This window comes from Ochotona curzoniae, unplaced genomic scaffold, assembly GCF_017591425.1.
Source record: "Ochotona curzoniae isolate NIBS_2020 unplaced genomic scaffold, NIBS_Ocur_1.0 scaffold_4763, whole genome shotgun sequence".
Lineage (NCBI taxonomy): Eukaryota > Metazoa > Chordata > Mammalia > Lagomorpha > Ochotonidae > Ochotona > Ochotona curzoniae.
In genome coordinates, this window is record NW_024467123.1 from 6233503 (window position 1) to 6254647 (window position 21145).

The 21145-nt window shown below is 45.9% G+C and overlaps 1 protein-coding gene across 4 annotated transcripts in view; it reads right to left on the minus strand.

Annotated features, from left to right (window-relative positions):
- Positions 1-10199: 10199 nt before the first annotated feature.
- The window catches only part of CCSER2 (coiled-coil serine rich protein 2), a 109460-nt gene continuing 98514 nt past the window's right edge, over positions 10200-21145 (minus strand). For all 4 annotated transcript variants that reach the window (XM_040970478.1, XM_040970479.1, XM_040970480.1 and 1 more), the window contains one exon: positions 10200-14912. In XM_040970478.1, the coding sequence (XP_040826412.1) occupies positions 14097-14912 (816 nt within the window). In that variant the 3' untranslated portion in view covers positions 10200-14096. The remainder of the gene's footprint in view (positions 14913-21145) is intronic.

The window sequence follows — 21145 nt, forward strand, 5'->3', positions numbered from 1 at the left end:
TTCCTTGTCAAGTTAACTGGTAACAGACAGAGCCCGGAAACAGTTTCCGCATCCAGCCTTCCTGCTTCCTCTCACCCCAGTCAAATGAACTGAAGGTGTGGAAAGCACACCCTGCCCCTCCTGCCTTCTGCACCATTCAGGACAACTGAGAGCATGGAAAGGACTCTGCAGGCTCTGTACACCCGGTCCCTCCGTCTGCTAGCGTACTAGATTAAGGTAACTACAAGAAAACTTTGGGCTCTGGTAATTCCCTTCCTGCCTGAAACTTTGTACTGCATGGCTCTCAATCTGATTGGAGGATGAGAGCTTAAAATCCCCTGACTTTCTCTGCTCAGTGAAGTGGCTCCTGGAGTGTAGCGGGAGCTGCCGTCACCAAGCCTGGGCAATCAAGACGCCTCCTAACATCCTACACTTGTTTCTGGCGTGATCTCTCTCTCACACTAACAAGGACTCGGAGTGTGGAGGAGCATGGGCAGCCACAGTGCACAGCCTTGGAAAGAGCCCCTTTTGCTCCCACAGCCCAATCACCTGCATTAGGAAGCTGAAGTGTGGTGACTGCTGGACCCCAACAGCCTGCTTAAGCTCTGTACCCTAAGCTCTTGCAAATACCCTGGAAGGAGCATCAGAGGCTTGAGAGTACGGCATGTTAGTGAAGGGAGATGTAGCTAAGACTCCGGGGGGAAATTCAGAGCATTGTGGCTACAATAAAGGCAAAACCTGCTCTGTGGAGAGAGACAGGGCAAAGAATAGAGATTGTATGGCGTGGCTCTTCTATGCTCATTATTTTAAATCCACTTCAGGAAGGGTTGAAGAAAAAGTCTTAAACTATAAAATGTGGCCTTGATATTTCAAACTGGAAATGCTCGGTGCGGACAAAGTCGGGCACAGCTGCTGTCTTTGTGTTTTTGTCCCAGGCCCCTTGTCTGTGTATTGGATAAATCATGTTGCAGGCCTCCCAGATGTCAGGTACTGAGACACTGGGCTGTGCCAGCTTTGACCGGTGCCCTTTGAATTCTATTTATCCAAAGGTGAGGGGGTTGAATGCTGGACACTACACTGCTGTGAGGATTTTTCTTTTTTTCTTGTTCTAATTAGGGAAATGAGCCCACAGGCTGAGTACCCAGGACTGTCCTCTCTCCAGCACCAATGTATGCTGCAATGGCAGGAGGGAGACTGGGCACCTGTTCCACAGCTCTGAGACATAGCAGGAGAGAAAGAAACCAAAATGAAACATCTGAGTCCCGAGCATGGTTGCTTAGGTGGAAGGGGCTGGATTCCCCTCTGAACACCAAGTTCAGGGAGGGCTGAGTTTCAGATTGCCCAACTGTGCTCCGAGATCCTTACTGTTCAAATCCCACACTTTGTGTTAAGGAGAGTGGCCCAGACAATAGCAAGCAGAAACCCAAGATCCAGGAGCTTCAACTCAAGACATTAATTGGAAGTGGGTGACATCTAGTGGTGCAGAAAGAAATGACAACCTGTGCTCTAGGGGCAACACTAGGACTCCCGGAGGAAAAGATGGTGCCTGGAACACTGGTTCCCCTCCAGGATGGCGCTCTGAATGCCTCCAATAAACAGGCCTAGTCTGGAAACGCCTTGTCCTTTCCCCAGCCCGCTTCATCCAGCAGACACGGAGACAGGAGCTGTTCCTCCCAGGGCAGGGAAGTCCCCACGCTCCCCAGGGACAGCGAAGCTGCCCAGGAGTTGGTGCTGTGACAGAGTTCTCCAGTAGCACCCCAGAGACCCAGGGTAGAGCTGCCACCCTGGCGGGATCAGACACTGAACCAGCTCAGCCTCCCTGCGTCTCCTCTTCCCTTGCAGCTGGACAATGGAAGAAAGAATGCATGACCGTGGAAGGGGCACAGAAGTGGGCTGGCTGGGCCTAGAGCAGGAGCGAGAGCAGTGAGAATCTCCCTTACTGTCTGCAGCCCTCTCAGGGGAGGAGCCAGCCTGCAATGTGGGAACCCTGGCTGTATCCCCCTAGCAGAGTGGGGCCTGGGGGTTCTTGGGGTGAGCATGGCCCTGTAAGACATACAGAGCAAGCTGTCCTCCACAAGTCCCGCAGAAGAGGCCCCACCTCCCTTCCTGCTCATTTCCTTCTTGCTGTGATCACAGGATTATTAGGGCTGAGAGAGCTCAAGGTCACATGACAGGCTTGACTTGTGGGCTCCAGCCTGATGTGGGGGTTGGGGGTCCCTCTCCACCTGGAACTTCGTGGCTGCCACCTCGACATCATTGGCTGGAATTCTTCCTTCTTGCTGTGATCACACAAATTATTGGGGCCACAAGAGAGTTCAAGGTCGTAGGATAGGCTTGACACATGGGCTATGGATCCAGAGCTCCAGCCTGATGTGGTAGGGGGAGTGGGGTTCCCTCTCCAGCTGGGACCTGCATCAAGCTGAGTCAGTCTACATCCAGGAGCCTTGATGGGCCAGGGGACTTAAGCAGCAGCCCTCACCAAGGTGTGCCAGTCCAGGCAGTGCCCCCAGGCCTCCTGAGCTCCCTGGGCAGCAGCATGACAAGCACACAGGTTTGTCCAAGACAAAGGGACTCCCTGCAGGTGGCGCTCTCAGTGCCAGATCCAGGAAAGTCTGGACTAGAATCAGGCTTAGAGCTAAGGACTTAGCCAGGGGCCTGGACTCCTGACTGTGTGCCCAGGACTGGGGCACTGGCCTGTGACTGGGTGGGCTCACTACACTGGCAAAGAGCCCTGACTTGCAGGGGTGCAGCGCATCCAGAGGCTCCTCCCTAGCCCCCAGCAGGAAGCACAGCTGGGACTCTGGCTGCACCTGCAGCTTCATACTGCCACCCCAACATCAGTGACTGGTACCCCTCCTGCCTTACACTAAAAGCATGTGGGGGCCAAGTGCAGGCTCTGCCACTTGCTCACCTGCTTTCAAGGGCTGTGCCCACTGGGTCTCTCACTGCCAAAGACATCACCATTGTGACCAGCGGCTCCTGGTGTTTCTGCAGATGCCAGTGCCAGGCTGCCCAAGGGCTCTTGCATCTGCATGGTCACCTGTGACTTTCTCTAGCCCTGGTGGTCATAGGTCTGTGGGTGAGGGAAGGATGCCAGGCTACTGTCCTCATACCATAGAGAGCACATACCATGCACCATACACATATATCAATATCAACACATATCAAATACCATAACCACACTCCACATATACCACACATGTCACATCACGAACCACATATACCATACATACAATGTACCATGCATGCACATATCAACATACCATGCGTACACATATAGTAACACACATCACACAGCACGCATTACACACACCACACGCAACATGCAACACACATATACACATCACACACACAGAGATGCACATTCATTGTCACACCCCATTTCCCCTCCATAGCATACATCACCATTCTCAAAGCCTTTACTGCCCTCACTCCCTGAGGTGCTTCAGGACTGTCCAGACACACGGCAGTAACAAGCACCAAGACAGGACATGGCCTGCTTGGCCCGTTCATGAACTTGCTGCTGCCCACCACTGGCCGGGCAACCTGAGACTCCAGGCTGTGCCCTCTCTAAGAGACTCTCCGGTTCAGCCCTAATGCTGGGGCCACCTACGCTACACAGCAGGGCCTGGGGGCCTTGGCAAGAATGGCCGCCACCTGAATACACCTGTAAGAAGGTGAGAGGGTCACTTGAAAGGAGACACACCCACTCTGCTAACATGGCTGTCACTGGCTGATCCAGGCATCCTGAAGGATGAGGCAACAAGAGGAAATGAGCCCTGCAAGGAAGCCCACCCCAGGCAGACCGCCGCCACGGTTTGGCTAGCTGTCCTGGAGCTGGAGGCTGCCTCTGGGATTTGGCCAGATGCTCCCACACTGATGGCGTGCTGTCCTGCAAGGACTCTGCAGCAATTCTGTCCTGTTTGGTCAAGACACAGAGCACAGGGTCCCGAGCATTGTTGCTCTTCAGCAGATATGGCCAAGAGAGTTGGTTCTGGATAGATTGGGGCAGCTGGAGAAATGTGACTGACAGACTGGGCACTAGAGCCCACGGTGCAAGGGGGAAGAAATTAGAGTCAGGTATATAACCCAGGGCTGGATGATGCGTGTGCCAGTATGCCTTGCAGTTCTATTTTGTTTCTTTGAAAGGCAGAGTGATGAGTGACAGGGCCATGGAAGGGGAGAGAAGGGAGGGAGGAAAAGAGAGGATCTTCCATCTGCTGATCTACTTCCCAGTTGCCTGCAACAGTTGTGGATGGGCCAAGCTGATGTCAGGAGATTAGAACTCTACTGGGGTCTCCCACATGGATGGAGGGGTTGGGCCATCTTCTACTGCTTCCCCACACACCTTCTCAGCGAACTGGATCAGAAGAGGAGACAGGACTGGAGCCCGGGGTGTCCAACCACCGGCTTAGCCCATGGCACCGCAACACCCACTTCTACGCCTGAGAGTTCGGCTTCATGCTTTCGTCTCCCAGTCTCAGACGCAGAAGGAAACCTGCAGGGAGAGCCCTCTGAAATCTATGCATAATGTAACTGCAAATCACAGCCTGCCTCACTCAGGGTAGTCTCTGGTTTAGCATGGTCCAAATTAGATTACTGAGCATCCCCTCCCAGGCCAGCCTGTGTCTCGAGGACCAGCCCCCCACCCACCACGTTAGTACAGAAGACTCTGGGGGCTCTTAGTCCCGCACAGTGCCGCCTCCTCCTTCTGTCCACAGCAAGGGAGAGGAAAGAGCTGTAGACCAGCACACTCAAATGGGGACATGGTGCCAGCTCTGTGGGCAACTTAAAATTCTTCACAAGCCACATTTCCAAAGGGAAGTTAGCTCTCCTGACAAATCTTACAATGGAATAATCTCAAAGGGTAATGGACGAAAGCCAGTGGATAACAGTCCCCTGAAGGCCTCTCAGGCAATTCCCATTCGTGAGTGACTGCCTGGGGACAGAAGGCTGAGACCAGGGTTCCGCTATAAGCAGCAGCACTGGGTGCTTTTCCAGGTAAATGAGCACCCCGGGGTTCTCAGCTTTGCTGTTGCTGACTTGCCAATGAAGCTCAGACCAGGAAATTTTCCATGAAAAACAGACCTGCTTTTGACTGGGCTGTGAGAACTGTGGAATTCCTGGGTTTACCTCTTTGCCTTGGCTGCCAGGAAACTCAGAGCCAAGTCAGCTTTGTTTCCAAATAGCTCTTCTTCTGGCACATTCATTATTACTTAAGTGCTCTTTTGTTCTTTAGTACTTGGAGAATTCTGCCAGGTTTCTGGCTTCTGGCATTTTAAGTAACTTCAACCAGTGTTAGAAATCAGCACGGTGGTGTACCTGTAGGAGAATTTGCCAGGCTGACCACTAGGTGGTAGTATAGCACTGTACAATATACCAGGTTCTGCCCTCACCAGGGGCTAGTCTGTATTTTAACAGCTGTGTGACACTGGGCCAGCTACGTTTAATACTCCAAGCCTTGGTTTTATGAAAAAGAGAGAGAGAAAGGAAAAATAAAATAAAAGAAAGAAAAGTGCTGTTGTACAAATGGGCTGAGGTGGATTACACCTAGAGAAGCGTAACGGCCTTACGATTAAGAGCATGGATGTTGACACACATGGCCTGTTCGCAAATTCTTTGGTACCGTTCTCTAGCTGTGAGCTCAGAGGAGCAACTTCTGCACCTTAGCTTCCTCTCTGAGAAAAGGAGCTGCGGCTGCCAGATCCCAGATCCCAGATCGTGGCAAGAATCAGAGGCCAGGGCATCAAGTCCTTACCCCAGCGTGTGGCTCACATCCAGCAAGCGCTGTTAGCTATCACGGTGGTGATTCACACACAGAACACCCGACTGCACCAAAAGCACAGGCACATGCAGACAGTTGCATCACACCACAGTGCTGTGGGTGCCTGTGATGCTTGTGTTGCTTTTAACTTTGAAAGAGAGAGAGAGAGAGAGAGAGAACGCTCCCCCATTCTCTGTTTACTTCCCAAATGCCTACAGCAGCTAGCTTTGGGCTGGTCGAAAACTGGGAGCCTGGAACTCATTCTGAGTTTCCCACCTGGGTTGCAGGGAGCCCACTACTGAAGCCACTGTCTCCTGTGTCCCAGGGGCACACTGGCAGGAAGCTGGATCCAGGAGCGCAACTGGAGCTTGCAGCCAAACACTGCTGGTGTTTGCAAGCACTGTCCTCCTCATTATGAAAGACAGCTGTTTTATTATTTTTTAGGAAGTGCCTATGTGCTTCAGTTCACAAGGTTTTCCTAAACTTCTAATTTTTAGCTAATTATAGGTTCACGTGCACTTCTAAGACCTAATTCATGGGAGTGGACCAGGTCTGGAGAACCTCAGTGGGTCTGGATTTTGGCCCAACACGTGTACCAGGAGCCTGAACTCTGGTGGGTGGGGAGAGCTTCAGATCAGCACACCACCTGCTGGGCTTCCAAAGGCTGGGCTGGAGAACCCATTCACCCCTGGGCACAAGGATCATTGACTGAACAGAGAAAGGAGCAAGGTGAAATGGGGTAGGGAGGACCACCATGGGAGGAATGACTCCTGAGACACTCCCAACGACAAGGCCACTATACTTGCAGGTGATCAAGGGGACTGAGACTTGGTGTTTTGGAAGCCAGAGACCAGAAGGCTTTTATGGGTCAGACCGGTGCACCAGCCCACATGGGAGACCTGAGCTGGGCTTGTTAGCATGGATCACTGCTGATCGCCACATGCCAGCACACACAAAAGCTAGGGCTGGGGACCTGTCTAGTAGGGCCAGATCTCAGCACCTGACAGTGTCATTCAGGGGACAGGTAACATTAGGCTGGGCCATGACACCAACCAGCACGCAAAAGAACCAGATCAGGGGGTAGAGTCTGTGGTGGATATGTGGACCCAATCCTATGGAACTATAAATCCCGCTGGTTAGCTTTAGAGTTGGAGTGGTGATGGGCCAAGTTAGGTATGATCATGAAACCTGCTGACACTCATGGGTACTGGGGCTGGAAACAGGCTGGGCAGGTCCAGGCTGCAGCACCCACATGCACATCCTAAAACTGTGTGAGGTGAGCTGCACCACAACATCCATCAGCTCATGCAAAGGCTGGGACAGAGGGACAGGCTATGCCAGGTAACGGACTAGCACCCACTGGCATGAGTGAGATCTGGGCCTGGGCCAAAATGGGAAACTTGGATAATTCCTTTGGTGGGCCACAGTTCCTGCTACTGAGTACATGGTCCAGGCCTAGGTGTTGGGCAAGCTAGGCAAGGTAGCTACATCCACTGATAAATGTGTGGGTTGGTTTTGGAGGGGCGGGGAAGACCAGGCAGGGCCAAGTAAATCTTAGCCCACTGACAAGTGCAGAAACCAGAATTGACTACAGGTCATTCATGCCAGGCTAGGCTATCACACCTACTGGTTTACACAAGCCAGGGATGGGAACAGAGTGAGCAAGGCCAGGTTGCAGCATCCACCAGTGAGAGATGGGACTGGGGGCCAGTCAGGTTAGGCCAGGCTGCAGCATCCAAACACAAAGGCCAAGACAGGTGAGGGGCTATGAAAAAGCTGGGTCAGAGCAACCACTGGCACATATGAGATCTGTGGATGGATACAGGCCTGGTTGGGGAGCAAAGGGGATGCCCTGGCTGGGTTCTAATCCCCATTGGAAAGTGCAAGGGCCAGGGTGAGGGCTGCAGTCTCCCCTAGCACAGGTATGGACTGGGTCTGGGATGCACCAGACTGGGCGAAACTTTAGTACCCACTGGTGCTCATGAGAACCAGGGTGGGCATGGGATGGGCTGCGCTAGATCTCTTTGACTGAGTTGCAGCTCCCACTGGTTTGCATAGAACACAGGGCTGTAGACAAAACTGACTCAGCAATTTCAACTACCAGTGTGGCATAGGCTGATTTGGGTGATGGACTGTGTCAGACCCTGTACTCGCAAGCACATAGCATACACAAGAATCAGGTCTGGGATCACCTCAGATGAGGTTTCTTTGGTGATTCTGCTCCAACTGAATCACTGGACTCAGAATTGCAACCATGGAGAGAGTTGCAGGTTCCATGGTCTAACCATGGAGTGCATGTGTCAGAGCAGGGCCTCCTCAGTGACTGAATATACAGTGGACAGCATACCCAGTTGTACATGGAGGACATGGCAGTACGCTGGAACCTGCTAGGACACCTGGCACCATAACAAAGGACAGAACAATTGATCAACCACCCCGGCCATGTGTTGACAGTGAATAACTGGGCAAATGGAGGCTCTAAGGTGGACATTGTCAACCAGTGGAGTCTGGAGAGATTTCATCATGACTGGAGGGGCAAGATGGCAGCAATTCAGAAATGTTGAACTATCAAACTTGAGCAGGACCCTAGAAGCATTCTCCACATTGGGGACCCTAGGATGGCTGGGAGTCTGAGCGTGGATTCTCCCCTTATCTCCTCCCCTCTCCCAGATGCAGGAAGGAAAAAAGAGAATGTGAAAACAATGGTCTCACACTTTGCTCTAGCCCTTGACCCTTCACACCCTCGTCCACTATGTGAAATCATTAAAAAAGTTTTTTTAAATAAACACTGATTCACACTACAACTTTAGTGCTAAGCAGAGGAAACCAGATTTAAGAAGACTACCTCCTGTATAATTCCATTAAAAACAATAGCAAGTAACCAAGAATGTCTCTGAGACTGTATCCAAGTGTGTTAGAGAGGAAGGGAAGGAAAGCCTGCACCTAAGGGTGAATGTCAAGGTCTAGATTAGGGCAGGCACCTGACCTTGGGGGGAGCCGAGATCCCACACTGAGTACCTGGGCTCAAGGGCTAGTTTGGGTTCCTGTTGCCAGCTTCCCAGCAATGTGTAATGGGGAAGGGAGCAGTTGAGGGTTCCTGCCACTCACAATGGGAGACCTGTATTGAGTTCCAGGCTCCAGGTTTTGGGCTAGTCCATCCTCAGCTATTGTGACTTTTGGGTAGTGAATCAGCAGATAGGAGGTATATGTGTTTCACATTAATAAGAATAAAACAGAAGACGTCAGAAAGATGGTATATCTTGTGGTGAGGGGTTCTAAAGGGCAAAGTAGCTTCCAATTGTTGAGAAACCTCAAAATTTAATTCAGAAAACCAAAGGCACAAAGCAGAGCATGTAATAATATTCTGTATGCCTAATGAGTTTATGAATATAATCTTATTATAAAAGACCAAGTGCTCCCAGGGAAATGAAGGCTTGCAATTCACCACAAGCAAATACAACACAGACCCAAAGAGGAGAATATGGAAGAGGAACTCACAGAAAGAGCTTTCCTGATACATGCAAAGGAAGAGGATGAACAGGGGACCCAGGGAAAAAGACTGAGGCCCAAGTGGAGGTTGTGTGCTGCTTAGGCAAGAACGTCAGCTTCCCTGAGCACAGGAGCAGCCAGTGCTGTGCCCCAGATCAGCTCAACCTGCTCTAAAGGAGGAACAAGACACAATTACTGAGCTCCACCTTAACTATCTTTCCTATGAGGAGGAAAGGTGTTCAGAATGGAAAATATATAACTGACAGTCAAATGATGAAGAAATGGATAAATAGAAATGACCAGTGACGACAAGAAAGGAAAATGTAGAGATACTCAAAAAAGAACTTGCTAATAACTCAGACAGCCCTATAGCTGCTACAGTTGGGAACATGCAGTAATCCCATCAGATTTATTGCTGGTGAAATTCCCTTCACACTGTCGGGCATCCCTGCAAGCATTTTGTTTCCACATGAACTAACACTTGACTCGCATTTTATATCTTACATGTTAGGTCTAACTCATTTGATTAAGTCCGAAAACAAAGTTACACATTCCTTATCTGTTCTGGTCTTACGTGAAATTCCATTCCACATTTCATCTTTTTGGTTTCAGGTGATTTTCTTTTTCTACACACAACATTTAGCACAATAAACAAATTCAAATCTCAATACTGTTTTCCTGCTCTGTATAGCATTCTAATACATAGCACTACTGTTTCTTCATTATCTGAATGCTCTTCCATGACAGATCAAATATTTTATTAAAATGGAAAATGGAGTATCAAACACTTACCAATCCAAGAAAATACAGCCCGATACTGCTCAACTGCTATTCAGTAATGCAGGTGTATGGGGAGGGGACCATGGGAAATTAAACAGCAAAGTTGAAAGAAAACAGGCGAACAGTATATTACAGCTTTGTGAAGAAAAATCAAATGTGGAAGTCAACGTGGAGAAGCACAAGAACATTTTATAATTATGAACTTTATTTGTATTTACTACGCCAACATTTTCAGGAAAGAGACTTTACATCTGGTTTTTATAATTCATTGTACAGGCGAGTTCTAATATACAGAATGTACTCCAGATGTATCTTAAAAATCAATGGGATAAACAATACTGGCAAATAGTACTTTTGTTTTTAGTTAGCAACAACTAAGAGATGTTAAATCCTTTGGATGTTAGTGTTACGGCATTGCTTGGCCAGGGGGAACATGGGTAGCTTTTCCCAAATAAGGTTCAAATATAGCAAATTAGTGACATACTTGTGGATTGTTGTCCACGGCCCACCATCAAAATCATTTATCCAAATATGTCTTTCTGGATTATTAGAGCAGGAAACATAAAGGGCAATGTGGAACAATCATCAGAAAATAATCAGCATCAGAATTAAGAAAAAACAGCAAGGCCATCATCCCAAGAGAAAGACCAGCTGTATGTACCACAGCTGTAACTTATTTTGGAATGTGTGCACAGCATGCAAATGTAACAACCCCAAAGAGCTCAGACAACAGCAGCAACAGAGTAAAGATGTAGAGCCAACCGAAAGGGGGTCACAGCCTTGCTGGACCTCATGGCAAACCTGCTGGCTGAGTCCCAGGTATGCCCCTAGGGCCTCAGAGACCAGCCACCAGTAGGCCAGCTCTGCTCAAGAACCAAGAGTGTACCTGTGTGCATTTGGAAGTGACTGCTAAGGGGGACCATGTGCTGACACACCAAGCCAAACGGGACGGATGCATAGGGGACTCTGAAACGTTCAAAGGAAATAGTGCCTTCCTGGGGGAAAAAAAGGACGTGTTGGGGATGTAATCTGGTGAAAGGATGTGCTGATCCCTTCCAACAGCAACCAGCAGAGAGGAAGTAATTCCAACAAACCTCACCCGGTAGGAGGCATTTGATATTTTAGGCACGACTCTAAGCAATTAAGCTCATTTAAAGTGCAGATCTGGCATTTTTCCTTCATTTGCAGATTTTTTACTTAGGACGTTCCCTAGTATTCATATAAATATCACAGACAGTAGTCTATATGCCTGAAAATATTGCACAACAACAAGACTCCAAAAGAAACAAACAAAAACCGAGGTGGTCCCAGTCATTGCAAACATTCTGAATGACCTAACTCTATAATCCTTTGTTAATGCCTTAAAATCATGTGCAACTACATTGATCAACTCCTCAGCCAAGCTTTTCCTTTATACAATTTGACATGCATCCCATTAGCCACCAGGTACATGCTTCTGCACACATTGATTTTCTCTCCCACAGACATGAAACTCAACCAACCCCATCAGAATTCTCCCTCAGGACTGAAAAAAATTCATGCATGTCAACAGCTTCCCCATCTCACAGGAACAGAGACAGTGAGCAGTGTGCGTTCCTGTGGAGGGGAAGTTGGGGCAGAGTTGACCTGTAGATAAAGGGGTGTGTGTGTGTGTGTGTGTGTGTGTGAGAGAGAGAGAGAGAGAGAGAGAGAGAGATCGATAAGGGCCAATCAGAGGAGTTCTGAGTGCTGAATCAGCAGAGCTTCCAGCTTCACGATCACTGTGTCACATACACATAAGGACCAACAGGAGAGTCCAGTCGTGTTCTGAGTCCAGAACACTATGGTGCTGCACAGGTGGTCTGGATGTTTTGCTCTTAGATATGTTACTCTTCATAATTACATTCATGAGCCTACCCTCTGCTAAGGCTCCTTCCAAAGGTACAGAAAAAGTTAAACTGATAGGCTTAACTTTTCTGCAAGTTCTTCAGGGAGGGGAAATAAAGAGCAAGAAAGATGTCAGGATAAATCAACTCCTGGAGTTTATGCAGCAGACAAAGAAGACATTTCCCTTGGCCTGAGGAGTTAACAACAAAGTTCGGTATTGAAACTTTTTGCAAGAGTCTATATCAATTTTGAAATCAACCAAAAGTCTACTAATTCACTAGGCTTTTACTTTGGGGAAATGGAGGATGATAGCATCATAGCTACATGCACTTTGGCATCAGTTTTCCTTCTCCACCAAAGTGGAAGACCACCATGCTGACTTTCAGCTGCAGCTGTTACGGCCCCCTCCATGGACAAAGGAGCAGGTGCTGCCATGTCTGACTCCCAGGATCTGCAGCACTGGAGGGACCAGCTGCACTGCAGGGCCTCACCTGCAGAAGTGCTGTCCTGCAAGGTCGAGATGCGGGTTTGGTGCTACCCATTGTTGCCCAAGCCCAACAAAGGCTCCTATCTACTGAATGGCTACTGAATGGCACGTTCACACAAGGAAGGGTGCTCTGACAGGCAGGAAGTGACTGTATCCAATTAAGACTGCAGCAGACACTCCCCCAGAAATTCCCACTAATGGACTTGGCTGCCATTCCTCTATTTAGCAAGGGACAGACAGAATCCCTAGACATCTGAATGACTCACTACCTTGGTTTAATTCTTTTTGGTATGTTTTGGTCCACGGGTCAAAACAGCACTTGACCTGGTTAGGTAATCTGCCTGCAAATGATTCACTCTGATGAAAGCAGCTGCAGAGGAGTGGCCTCCTCGTGGCGTGATTTGCGGGGACAGGAAGACAGGTGCACTGCCTGAGAAGTGGCCTAAAGCACAGACAGGGTCATACCCATGGCTGCCTGGCAGTTCCACAGCTCCCCTCTCTAGCACACTCGAATAAATAAGCAGATAGCCTTTGAAACACCTTTTAATAAAACACAACTCCTATCTCCAATTCTGTTTTCCTTTCCCAATGTATTCCCTAAGACATTGTCAAATATATACCAACCAAAAATGGGAAACCTAGAGAAATCCAGAACATATGAATTGTAGCTTCCTCAGATTTATAATTTAAATGTATAATTAAAATATTTTAACTTGTTTTGCTATAGAAAATAAATTTTAAATCCCTATCTCTCATCAAAGTTTTGTGCAAATACTTCAAGTCCATTATTCCAGTCTTCAGATATTAGCACAGTCAATAAATATAAATATTATAATAGATTTAATTTATGATACATACTGTGGAACCTTAAAAAAAAAACTACAATGAATCCGTAAGCATGAGGAGTTCAAAACCGAGTCAAACTCCGCTACTAACATATGTTACAAGTGGATACATCTGTAGGTAGAGATTTCAGGATGTAGTTCACTCTCCAAATTTCACCCAAGAGGCAATGTGAACACACAAAGGAGTGGAGGTGGGGCAGAACGTCTGTGTGTGTGAAAAACAAGATGTTAAAGCAACACAGAATTGCTTTGTATATACCATGAGCCAGTTTCAGTCTGTGGGAATTAGCTAAATGAATAAGCAGTAAAACTAGCTTGATGATCCTAATAGGCAAAGAATAAAACTTACATACACTTCCATGAAAAGCCCGTTCTCCTTTATTCATCACAAAGCTTTTGCATAGACCTTTGAAATATATAAAACACTGGCCAGAACTCTGTTTACACACGACCATCTTCCATGATCACCATGTCTTTAGTTCCAACGGGAGCCATATTCACAGGAGAAAGGTGGGGAGGGGTGAGGTTCCGACAAGCACAAGGAACACAGATCTTGACAGGACTCCATCACCGAAGCATACGCCTCCACCTGCTAAGTGGCGACTGTGATTGCTGAGGTGCAGGGGGTGGCGAACATGATTACAGCCTTTGGTGGACCTCTGGGATAGGGCAGCGAACTCGTGTTTACCTGAGACAAGATGCTCAAATGGTATGTACTTCAACCAGGCGATAAAATGGAAGAGCCAAGCTAGTAGAAACTTCCACATTTTAATTTTTAAGAGCTGCAGGCTTTCAATGGAACCTCCACCATGGTGGTATACTATATGTAAAGCTGTTACAGAAGACTGTGCTTCAAAACACAAAGTGGCAGATGATGGCTCTGTATTTAATGTATCTTTGGTTTAGGAAGACGAGAATATCGATTGGTGGCCAAACAGTCCCCGGAATGCAAGCTGCCATTTGGATTCTGCAGGATTTCTTTCTGTCGTGCGAGTGGCCTTGGGATGCTGGTCTTGGCCTGCAGGTTCTGAGGCTCGATTCGGGGGATACTTACTTGTTTCTGTTTGAAAGAGTAGGACGGGGGTCGGAGCTTAGACACTTTGGGATTATCTGCGAGATTTGTTTGACTAGATGTTGGCTGAACTTTCGCTGAATTACAAGGTGTGATTATTGGTGGCTTCTGAGATGGGGGAGGAGTCCTACTTGGAGATGGTTCCGAATCTGGAGGAGGTGCCAAAGAATTCAAGACGGATGGCTTTAAAAGCTGCAAGGACTTGAGATGTGGAGGGTTGCCCACTGGTGGAGATGGGTCTCGCCCCACTCTCCTAGCCTGGTCTACTGAACTTGACTGAGGAAGTGCCTGGAGAGAAGTAGGTGCCAATTGCCGGTCATTCATCTGATTCTTTGCGGAATGATGAGGCTCCTGAGCATTCACCATCACGTTCAAGTTTGCTTCAGGTGTCTTCCTAGCCACATCCACTGCCAACTGCGGGCTTGACGGAAAAGGCTGCTCTCCCACACCGGAGTTGCTTTCTTGCTGTTGTACGCTGTGTGAACAGGTGTCATCCAGAGCTGCGCTGCCCGGATGTGAGCCCCGGGTTGCACTTTCACTGCGGGCCTCGGGATGCTGTGGCTTTGTTAGCTTTCCCTGGGCGTGGTCTGTGGGTCTGGGAAGGCTGCTGGAAGGCTGTAGTACTTGAGGCTGTTAAAATTAAAGACATTAGCAACAATTTATCTGAAAAATAACACCCAGAGTTCATGCAAGTGAAGGTCTAATCAGGCTGTGTTGCACTTATGAACTGACACAGAAAGTATTTTTATTTTTCACAGTTAAAAAAAATGAACAATATTCAAGCAAATTTATGAGACAAATACAAGGATGATGCAAACAAAAAGTGATACAGGCAGTCAGCACTAAACAAGACTCAAAATTAAAGGGAGGACAAAAGAAAAACCATAGAAAACTGGTTTACTGTAAAAATAAAACCCAGCCTTAACACATATAATATTTACAACCTTATATTTTAAAAGAGTCTGACAAAATTTCTAAAGCACTTTGGTTTAATCTCAACAAAGCACTCAGGGGCATTAACCAGCGACTTTCAGAACAATGTCCATTAAATTTTTTTAACTTCTTAAACTAAAATTGTGTGCCACTGTTACCAAGTACTCTGCCTAAATGGAAAACTACCAGATCAATGCTGACATTCCAGAGAGCAGCCAATCCCCTCGCTCAGCTGCACTCCCTGTAACCTGCCTATGGGAAAGCCTTACAACGCTGCAAAGCTGACCCCGAGAGCCACCACGCCCAGCTCTGAGTGACCACTGCCTCCAAAGGGGACAAAAGCACAGAAAGACAGAAGAGCTCCTGAGCCAGTGTGTCTGCCTCTAAAGCCCACTGTGGGGCTCCAGAACAGACACCAGGAAGAACATGAAATTGCCATTAATGCCAGATATCCAGTTTAAAAAACAAACAAAAAAAGAATCTTAAAAGTTATTTATCACTCAGTAGCCCAGATAGTGACTATACGTAGAGTATGACATACAAACCCAACAGGGTGTGGTTGCTACAAATATTCTGGATGTGTTTATGTGCTTCTATTAAATAATGTGGGTGAAAATGTCACAGCGTTACACAAGGAGCTTCAAAATGAGATTTTTAAATGGCCATTTTTCACAAAGCTATAGTTCACTATGCTAATCCACGAATTACACAGCATCATGAGTTTCTTCGTTAGGAGGAGCACACAGCTCTGCACAGCATCATTTGTGTTTTTCCACTACTTTCACCTCCTTGACACCCCTGTGTAATGCCTTCCCAGGGCAGACAATCGGTAGTGAGACTGTGGCTGGGAAGGGAGTGACTGAGCACAGATTTACCACTTAGGGGAGCAAAATGGTCATGATGTCATGGGCTGACTCGCTATTAAAAAAAAAAATCAGGCCCAGCACATTGCCTCAGTTGGCTAATACTCCCCCTTCAAGTGCCAGGATCCCATATGGGGAACGGTTTGTGTCCCAGCTGCTCCACTTCCCTTCCAGCTCCCTGCTTGTGGCCTGGAAACCAGTAGAGGACGGCCCAAAGCCTTGAGCCCCACACCCCTGAAGGAGACCTGGCTGGCTCCAGTATTCACTGGGTTAAGCTTCCGCTCTTGCTGCCATTTGATTTAGATGAAAGATCTTTCTGTCTCTCCTTCTCTGTAAATCTGTCTTTCCAATAAAAACAAATCTTAAAAAAAGACAATAACTACTGAAAATTTGCAAACATACTTTACACATTGCCACTATGCATTGTCTTCCTGACAACATACCTGGGAAGGCAAAGGTCCAAGTACTTGAACCCAGCCACCCACCGGGGAGACCGAGATGGAGTTCCTGTGTCTTGGTTTTGATCTGGTCTACACCTGGCTATTGCAGCCAATTTGGGCAGTGAAAAACATTAATCTCTCTTTCTTGACTTTCAAACAAATAAATGATTTATCAGAAATAAAATCAAGAAGCAATAAGAGTGAAACTTAAAATTTTTCATTTTTTTTCCCTAAAATTTATCTCCAGCAAAGGAAAAAACGAAGGTCTAAACATGCTCTCACCTGATCTGAGCCAGAAGGTGGAGAAGCAATTAAATGTGCTATGTACACAAAGCATAAAAAGGTATGAGTTTCCAATTAAGATAAAGTAGTAAACTGATTATTAACTAAACCTCCAGAGAGGTTCATTGCAACCTCCAGCTAAGTGATCCCTCTGCGCTGTTCCGATTACTCACGTTACACAGCTTAGCACTGCTTGTTCGAGAAATAACCAGAAACACAGCAGTCAACAAGGTATGCTGATCACATTAAATGTAGAAACAAACTCTATTTCAAATATTAAAGAATTAAAAAGTGACCAATAACAAAATGCTAAGTCTATTAAAAGACACAAGTTCAACTGAATAGTCAAAGAAATAAAAAAGCCTTAACTACTCATTTAATTATATTAAATAAGTCAGTGCTTTGATACACTGAATAGAAAACATGGTTTTGTATCTTTATAACTTTAATGGTGTAACTTTCCTAGTCCTAAGTATATATATCTTGAGTTGTTATTTGAGAACTATGCTTTAGAAAAATCAATTCCTCTACTGTGAAGTGAAGGATCACTTTGAAGAATAAGAAAGGACCATGACGTAAGAACTAGGGAAATTACTTGATGATATGTACAAGGTTAACCATGGAGGAATGCACTGCCATTACTTAGTGGCAAGCTGAATAACATGCTCCCTCTTGAGCTCTACAAAGCAGATGTATGTTTCAATGGCTGCTACACTATGATCCAAAATTGTAGACTCCCACTGTGCAAATTTAAAGGTAAACAAGCCAATAATCAATCATAAGGTGTTCCTATCCACTACTGCTGCGGCCAGAATGGGATGTCTTTATACATCATAGAATATTAAATGTCAGAAAAAAATCTTCCATTGTCATGACCTAACAGGATGCAATAGCAAAGATGCTGAATTGCAGCAAGAGGTGTTTTGACACACAGACAGGGGAAGCACCTCTGGGTAGCAAGCCAGCATCTGCTAGGCAGAGGCCAAAAAGCCAACAGCACGTTCAAGGTCCTTCACATTGCTAGGCTGAACTGGGAGAGTCCAGTGCTGATGGGAAAAGCAATCCTGATCTTGTGCTATAAGTGATAGCTGACACAGGTGGATTTTAAGTGGAGAAACCGTAGCATCCGATGTGTTTTAGACTGATCCCTCTGGTACAGTCAGTGAGGGATGTGGGGCAACCACGTAGCAGCTTTTGCTAACAGCCCAGCCAACCAATCTGAAGGTTCTAATGCCCTGCAGGATACTGCATACAGAAAACAGGAGAGGACTGAAAGGAGTTTAGGTGTGGGGTAGGCAAGATGAGGTACTTGTCCTCTATCCCCAGAACAAAAGCCCTCTGCAGAAGTTGCCCACAAGCCCAGCACAGGCAGGCATTTCAAAGCCTCAGCAGCCCGCAATATCCAGGAGACAAAGGGATTACCCCCTTCACACACACACACACACACGCTCACACTCACACACACTCACACGGAGAGCTCCAGGAAACTCTGCAATCACAGATGAGGAGAGTTCTCAGTGCTTCTCTTGCAATCTAGGCACAAGCTGGTTACCAAGGCTTTGGGATTTACCCCCAGACAGCGAGGTGCCTCTTGCTGCACTCGGCCAGCTGAAGGCTTGTTTTAGTTACACACAGAACATCCTGAGAATTCTCAGGGTAACCTTGTCCAGGTCACAATGTGGATGTACAAAGGCCTGGTGCTCACCTTTAACGGGAACCCTCCATGTCCATTAGGGCTTGCTGACAAGGACCACTAGGGAACATGAGCTCCTCCCAGGCATGCTGCAGGCTTTACTCACTTTTTGTCTTGGTTGGTGTCCTTGCACATGTGGGTACTAAATATTTGCTATATAAACGAATGAGTGGGTGAACGGGTATTCTTTGCATATTGAATACTTTCCTGTTAGGCCTATTAGATCAATGATAATTAAACACTGAGCAGTTTAAAAACAATACTGATGAACAATCTGATAAGGAGGGGATTTTTTTCTCTGATAAGTTTGAGGTTAACTTAAATATTTCTGTACTTTAATCCTGGTAATTCATAGCACTGTGATTATGTGAGAGGTGGAGTCAGACTATAATCAGTTCTGCAAAGCAGAAAGCAGAAAATAAAGTGTAAAAGTGCTACAACAGACACAGGAATTCACGGAGTTCAATTTCTGGGGACATCTTCGGCTTATTATGAAATGTACTCTAAAGCCTCAAAGGATAAGGCAGAAATGGAGCCACCTCTCACATGCCTGAAATTTCATGCAGGCTCTGACATGCACCATGCAAACTGGAAGAAACAAAACAAGAACAAAAGTGACCACGAGGAAGGTGGTAGAGAGAATCTGAAATTGTACTGTACCACGCTTTGTCAGAGAAGTAATGGACTAACTTCTCAACTCCTTGCCAATGGCATAATGGGAGAGCAGAGACAAGAAAAAGACAGGACAACGGCATCAGAGACCACACTCAACACCAAGGACCGCCATGTCTGGGTGGCGGCTGCAGGCACTGGCTTTGCTGTGGTTGTGACTTCTAGGCAGTATTCATGATTTAATTTAACATGCTTGCATACAGCTAAAACATTTGTAATAATTTTCACTTCTTCTTCAAGTGGTTTCCAAGTAAGCAGAAGTTTCATGCCCACAGAAATGAAATTTTATGTGTAAAGGAACCATTTGAAGATTCCTGCCAAAAGAAACACTGAAATCTGACATAATTTTAAAAGGTTCATACTCTGGAGTCCTAAAATGGTTTTGGTCCTCTGTAATCTCTTATGAAGGATGTAGAAATTCCTTTCCTAATATTTTGGAATTTCCTGCATATCACAAAACTAAACTCCAGTATCTGTTAGTTTCATTGCTGTTACTGCACTGAATAGCATTAATGGTATAATCTGATCTTAAATATGGGATGAATTCTAATTGAGACTCCACATAGCACTCTACGGGTGGAAGACTTGATTAGTTCCATCTAGACTAAAACAGACTTCTCATATAGAGGTCACATGAACCCAATCACAGTCTCCAACAATTTTGAGAACCAGACTGTTCTTACTCTTCTAGCGCTTGGAAAACTTACAGAGAGTAGCTGAGTGAAAAGTGTAAATTATCTATAAAGAAATCCTGAAGGCAGGAGTTCAAAATGTTTTCTGAGTTGAAGACCAGTTAATTGCTTTCAAAAACTACCATAGCGATTAAGCGTAATTTAAATATTTACTACCAAGGCACATTCAGTGTGACCTCATTAAGTTCATGTGACTAGGTCTAAAAGAGACAGAATCCATTAGCATCTACCACACCAATGCAGAATATTTAAAAAGAAAGAAACTAAGTATCATAATAGTACAATTCCATTGCTGTAACAATATGCATGGTGTGTTTTTCCAGAGTAGTACCTTGCACACATTACAGCACAGTCACAAATACTAGCCTAAGGAACCAGGCCAACTTGCACAGCACACTGTTATAACAAACTTTATACAGAGAACACCAATCGCTGTATTTCTCATAATTGCAGTGAGAGAAACTGACCCATTTCTAGGTTTATGGGAAGGCCTACTGGACCATCAATTAGGTGCACATTTCCAGTAACAGTATCAGATAAGAATCAAAATTGGCTAGACAAACATACACATTTTCAATAATGTATTCTATACATTTTAATATTAACCGCATTTAAATAATAAATTAGCTTACTATAAAATTAGCTTTTACAGAGTTACTCTGTTTTCACTTCACTCAGGTATTTTACTTTTATGAAAAGTCACACCCAGAGAATATCTTTAAAGCACTGAAGCTAGAGCTATTCCTACAAATAAAACTGATTATACTCATATGCTTACATCAAGCAGAATGCCACTTTCTATCATATTAATTTGTACCTTACAAGCACACCTGACAATTCGCCAACACACATCAAGTGCCCATATAATATGTGTGTGTGTGTGTGTTACAATAAAACAAAATCCTTCTAGGAATCTGCCTAAGTAGAGAGAAGCTGACCCCAATTTACACTAACTGCTTTGTAAGAGAATCTCTACAAGCAGAAGTAACATCAGCGCCCAACAGGGCAAGGTTAAATTAGATGACACCTGCATAATAACATTATTGCTGCCATTAAAATGTGATTTTAAGGAGTTGTTTATGACATTTATAAACTAATACTATACATGGAAAAAACAAAACCAAAGGACTAAAATATGTGAGATTCCAACTTAACCAAATTTAAAAAGGCTAGGAGGAAATATTTTTTAAATGTTTCTAAGCTTCCAATTTCTTCATGAGACACTACATTAATGTTACAAATAGAAAAAAAACTGTAAATTTTAAAGAAAGAGTCAGAGTATTTACAA